General features: G+C 39.8%; 1 protein-coding gene across 4 annotated transcripts in view; it reads left to right on the forward strand.

Moving 5' to 3' along the window:
- GNG2 (G protein subunit gamma 2) overlaps nt 1-5,898 on the forward strand; it is a 101,048-nt gene extending 95,150 nt beyond the window's left edge. For all 4 annotated transcript variants that reach the window (XM_023726177.1, XM_023726178.1, XM_023726179.1 and 1 more), the window contains one exon: nt 4,086-5,898. In XM_023726177.1, the coding sequence (XP_023581945.1) occupies nt 4,086-4,214 (129 nt within the window). In that variant the 3' untranslated portion in view covers nt 4,215-5,898. The remainder of the gene's footprint in view (nt 1-4,085) is intronic.
- The last annotated feature ends 291 nt before the right edge of the window (nt 5,899-6,189 follow it).

Consider the following 6,189-nt stretch of genomic DNA (forward strand, 5'->3'; position numbering starts at 1 on the left):
CTGCCTAGAGTAGGTCCCTGTTTTTTTGGAGCCTAAAATCACAGTCTGGTGGCCTTCACTGGGGCTATTTAGAGCCCACCTTCCCTTACTCCTTGGCCCTTAGCCTGAGTCTAGTTTGGTGAGGTTGCTGGAGAGCTGGGTTTCAGCAATCATCAATCTGGGGAAATCAAATAAAAATAACAACTTTCCACATCCTCATCATACATGAATTTTTTCACTTGTGCCCCAGATCCCTTCTCCCTAATCATAGGCATCATCAGTTTTTAGTTCTCTAGTTCATCATTTCCATCAGTATACAAACATACTATTAATTTCTTCAGCTTAAATAAAATTAATTTCTTTTTCTTGACCCCTTACTTCTTTTGCCAACAACTGTTGCGTTTCTTTGCTCCCCTTTGCAGCGAAGGCCCTTGAAAAAGTTGTCCATATTTACTGTCTGATTTCTTTTTTCCCCTTTCTATTAAAATTTGCTTTTGTTAATATTCTCAAACTTACAAAAGAGTTTCAAGTGCAGTACAAGAATTATGCTTTCCCTGAACCATTTGAGAATAAGTTGTCAACATGATGCCCTATCACCTCTGAATACTTTAGTGTATATTTCTTATAAATAAGGACTTCAATCTACATAATTATAATACAACCATCAGAATCAGGAAATTAACCTTGATGCATTACTCCCATCTAGTTTTCAGACCCCATTTAAGTATCACAAACCAAATCATGCAGCTGTTTTACAGTGTTTTGGTTTTTTACAAAGTACAATAGGAAGCTACTGAAGGTTTCAAGCAAAGGAGTGGTATGAGCCAATTTATATTTGAAAAATATCTTCCTAGCTGTGGTATGGAGAATACTACTTCTGACACAGTTGTGAAAGCAGGGAGAGCATTTAGGACTGAGATTCTTAAACCTGGTTGTGTCTGAGACCGTTTTGGCTGTCTGGTGAAGCCTATGGACTCGTTCTCAGAATAATGTTTTTAAATTACAAAAAAATTAATTATATTGAAATTCAGTTCATCAAAATATTTTTTAAAACTCTTTTGTGATATAGTTATATATGTACTCCTTTATGAACCGATTATATAAGATCTAATAGTGAGTCTAATGACCACTGTAATTGTAAAGTAGATGAGCATAAATGAGATACTGAGATAACTACAGTAACTCTAATGTGATTAAAAATACCCAATTTACATTGATGACTAAGTCATAGATGCTTCTAATGCTATTGTAGTATGTTACCTACACTTACAATAGAAGGAAATGCTAAATTTCAATTTGAGGCTAATGATTCTATGATTCTAACATTGTGTTGGACTCTCACCCACAGGAGATTGCAATCTAGTTGAGGAAACAATATAAAACATACAATATATTTTGAGAAGGAAACCATTGGCAATCAAATGTTCAAAAATAAGATATGAGCAACTCTGAGCTATTTATTTCGCCCAGTATAAAACCCTGTTTCCACTGAGTCAATTCCGACTCATAGCAACCCTATAGGACAGAGAAGAACTGCCCCATAGGGTTTTTGCAAGGCTGTAATTTTTACTGAAGCACACTGCCACATCTTTCGCCCACAGAGCTGCTAGCAGGTTTGAACCGCCAACCTTTTGGTTAGCACCTGAGCACTTAACCACTGCACCACTAGGGCTCCTTTTGCCCGATGTCGCACCTCCTATATCATAAAATAATTTTTAAAAAAAATCCCTGCCACACATTTGTGTGTGAGTGTTGCAAATGAGTAGGGCTGCTGCTGGATCTTTAACAAGTGGGTTTTAGATATTACTGCTGTCAAGTCTCTGCTGTGTAACAGTTAAGATCCTAGTTGGTGTAATAATTACTACCACTCAACCAAGAAAAGAGCACCCAAAATATTGATCAAGACTCAGTCTAAAAGTCTGTCCTTTGCTTTCAGATAGAGGAATGAAGACTAGAAAAGTTGTTTCCTTTCATTATTTCATGGTAGCTTTTCATAAAGGTAAATAAACAATTTCAATTTCAACCTTTGGAATTAGCCCCACATTTCAGTAGGTTGTATGTAGGCTACTATGGCTTAATGGAATAACACTGGAGTTCAATTTCTTTTTCTGTCTCCTGCTTTACCATATGACATTGAACAAATTATACAATCTGCCTGAGCTTCAGGCAGTGTAATAATTCCTATCTCAGGGTTACTGTGAAGATCAAAAGAGAAAACACATGTCTAGAACAAAATAGGAGCTCATTAAAAAAATCTTTCATAAAGCAATGGAATATCTGCTAAAAAGGGAGACTGCTTTTTAACAGGTATAAGAAAACAAACCTCTTTAAATCAGTCAGCGTGGGCTAGGTTTGTTGCAATAACAAAAGACACCCCTTTTCCCATTCTCAGGTATAATTCTTACTTCTACCACATGTCCATCACAGGTCAGCTGCCATTCCACACCACATCACTTTCACTCAGGGACCTTGCAGATAGATGAAACTTTATCTGGAATATTGCCTCTATCTGGAATACAACAAACAAAACAGAGAATCTGAACATTCTAAAATTTATAGGATTAGAAGATGAAACTGATTCTCATTCCAACCAGTAAACCATAAAATTTTAAGTGACAAAGGTATAATCAACCTAGCCCAGGAGCAAGGAAAAAATCCAGGGTGTGGCCACTATGCCATTTGTTAAGAGATGGCATTCAGTAAATTATTTCAGGTAGATAAAATGGCAGAGGGAAAAGAGCATGGCAAACTATGTATTGGTTCTCAAAGCTTCTGCCCAAAAGTGACTCATACCACTTCTGCTCAGATTTCCTTGGCTAGAGCAAGTCATACGTCACATCGCCAAGCCTGTTCTACGAGTAAATATAATCCACCTACAAGGAGGGACAGCAAACATTTTAAACAGTAATATAATCTACCTCACTCATACAGAGGATTATCCTTTCAGTAGTCATTTTGAGGGACTATGATAGCGGTAAAGTGTTGCTCTCCTATGGAAAACTCTTTTGGAGTGATCTTCAGAGCAAGCGTATTATGTCACATAAGAAAAGGACTCTTGATTTTGTGGGTTTTGACCCCAAATGGCATTCCTCAGGTTGTTGATCGTCCACCTGTTTCCCAGGTATGGTTACAAGTGATTTCTAGGTTATTTCCCAAAACTAAATCCACCCTCAAGTAGTGAAAATTTGCCACCACCAAAGCTGTTCGAAGAAATGTACTATGGGCAACTCCTAACAAGGAGCTACAGCAATGTTGTGAGAAACGACAGCATCACCGAAACCAATGACCAGCATCCCAATGAGACTTCCCCAAAGAGGACAACACTTGATTGAAGAAGTGTGGGTATATGTGTGTTTGGTTAAAAAAGGAAGTTATGTTGATGGTTTTAGCCATACCTAGCAGTTTCTGAAGCAGAGAAGCATGACTACAGAATGATAATAACAGCTAGCCTGTGTGGAAAGCTTACTATGTGCCAGGCACTAAGCAGATTATCTTATCTAACCCTTGCAACCAGAGCCAGGACTAGGGTGAAGCAAGTGAGGTACCCAGGGCACAACGTTTAAGGAGACACACTCACTCTCAGGGTTGTGCAAGGCACAACAGCACTTGCATGACCCTGGCAGTGAATGCTTCCTTAAATTTTGTACCATAGGTACCTCACTCACCTCACCTACCTCACCCTAGTCCCAGACCTGCTTGCAACAACCATATGAGATCAATACTATCAACTCCCTTCCTTGCAAATGAGCAAACAGAGGCTTATGGAGCTCTATTATCTTGCCTCATTTTCACACAGCTAGTAAGTGGTGGGGAGCCCTGGTGGCGCAGTGGTTAAGAGCTCGGCTGCTAATCAAAAGGTCTGCAGTTTGAATCTACCAGTCACTCCTTGGAAACATATAGGGCAGTTCTACTCTGTCCCATAGGGTCACTATGAGTAGGAAACGACTCAACAGCAACAGATTTGGGTTTTTTGGTTAGTAAGTGGTGGAGCAAGGATTTGAATCCAGGCAATTGGACCCCAAAGCCTGGGCCTTGACTGACAGCCCTAAACTCTACCTTATTCAAGTCCTCACCTAAGTTTCTGGTGTTTTTATCTTCATCTCCAGGTATCCAAGGCAGCTGCAGACTTGATGGCCTATTGCGAAGCTCATGCCAAGGAAGATCCCCTCCTGACCCCAGTTCCGGCTTCAGAAAACCCATTCAGGGAGAAGAAGTTTTTCTGTGCTATCCTCTAAATCTTCACAAAGAGCCTGAAGAGCCTCAGGGCTCCTGGGACACTGATGTAGAGTTTTTAGCAAAGTGGGCACCTTTCTAGTCCACAGCATTTAAAGCGAGGGAGTAGAACCATCCAGGAAGCTCCAGGCTCCGCATGTTTAAAGAACCAGCCCCCTTTATGAGAATGAAAGCTGACCCTCATCATGAGCTAAGAGATCTGATATCTGCAGAACTGCCTGGAGGAGGGAAATATGTAAAGATAAAATTGGTGACACTTCCTTTCTGCTATTCCCCCAAAACCTTATGTTTCTGCTTCATATTTAAAAAATGAATATTAAAACAGACAGCTGTGCCGAGCTATGTATGACCTTCTTGGAATGAATATTGTCCTTAGAATACCCTTTGATAAGCTGAGTGTCCAATGTAGCCACAGTTTGGTTTAATGACATTAATGTTGTCTTTGTGCCTTTCTTTTCTTTTTTCCCTTTCCCCTCACCTCTCCTCCTGCTTCCCCCCACCCCACACCCTTAGAGTAGTACAGAGATAAGGCTCAACTTGTCTGTGAGACTGAACTCCAAGAGTACCCAAAATGTTTATGGAGATGATCCCCAAGGTGTCCCCTCATGGTAGTTTAAAAAAAAAGAAAATACGGTTGTCTGTGTTCTCTGATCACTATTCCTAACATCTGTACATGATAGCTTTGATTCTGCAACTAAAAGTAAATCATGTGTTGTGATTGGTGCTTTCATATATTTGTGACAATTTTTGAGTAATACTGCATGAAAATGTCCCTCTGTTACATCCATTCAGAAGTTTTGTTGTTTTACAATCAAGCTGGGAAAAGAAACGAGAGCAAAAAGACGCTGGAGTGGGAAAACTTGATATTTGGAAAATTGAGACGTCTTCAGCGCCTTAGCCACTCCTAAAATACCTCCTAGTTAACAGTGGCGTGAAAGCCTCTTCAAAATGTTTTCCAGAATCCAAAGCAGCATTTTGGTTTTATCCAGGATCCAGGGCAGCACACATACTACCAAGCCAGAGAGGAAAGGATTCACCATCAGTTGGGAGCTGCTTTTGCCACAGAACGAGCAAGTCCCGTCTTTTCTTTCCCTGAGTGACAGAAATTCTAGATTGAAAGAACAATTTCTGCTCTTCTTAACAAGAAAATCATGGCCCTCTTTTGTTTAAGTTAGCAGCTCCAGAGAAGGTGACCCATTCTAGAACCCTGGCAGTTGGCCTGCCAGGGAGAGGACCCCAGGTCCAATGAGCCAACTGTTTGGGTGGCAGGTATAGTCCCCATAGCTAATTCCACTGGGGAAGGTTTCAGGCTCTATTTTTCCACTAACATGGTTTTCGTTTTTCACTCACCACGTTTTTTCCATGAAACTGTTTTTGCTTTGTTTTGTTTTTGTTCTCTGCCTTGTTTGTTAGTGTGTTTCAGTCTTTATTTATAACTTCCTTGCAGCTAGCGTTCTCTCTTCCCAAGATATGATGTTGAGAGTGATTTTTCATTTCAGCTACAGCCTCCATCAGTAATGGGGGCCTGGAAGCCACTTATTTCTGTGTCATTCCCAGTCAAAAAAGGGCCTCATGTACATGTTCTCCTTTGTTTTGAAATCCCAAAAGACCATCTCCCAATTAATTTTATTCTCTGCTCTTTCCCTTCCATTCTCTTCCTCCTGTTTAAAAAAAAAAAAAAAAAGATATGGAAAGGGAGGAAAAGAGAAGATAAAAATATGCCAAGGACAGATTTTGAAACAGACTTGTTAAATATTTTCCTTAGCTCCTTTTATGGATATGATATGAAAACACAAACATAGCCAATTAAATCTCATATTTGGGTGGGAGGAAGGGGGTACTGAAATATTTGTGAAATGTGTGAATGTGCTTTTGTAACAAGATACTTCTGTCCAAACCTTGGGATTTGTTACAGTCAGTGGGACACTGATGAAGATATAGGGGGGAAAAAAAAACTGGGAGTGTATTTATTAAACT

The sequence above is a fragment of the Trichechus manatus genome, unplaced genomic scaffold (genome assembly GCF_000243295.1).
Source record: "Trichechus manatus latirostris isolate Lorelei unplaced genomic scaffold, TriManLat1.0 scaffold00010, whole genome shotgun sequence".
Taxonomy (NCBI): domain Eukaryota; kingdom Metazoa; phylum Chordata; class Mammalia; order Sirenia; family Trichechidae; genus Trichechus; species Trichechus manatus.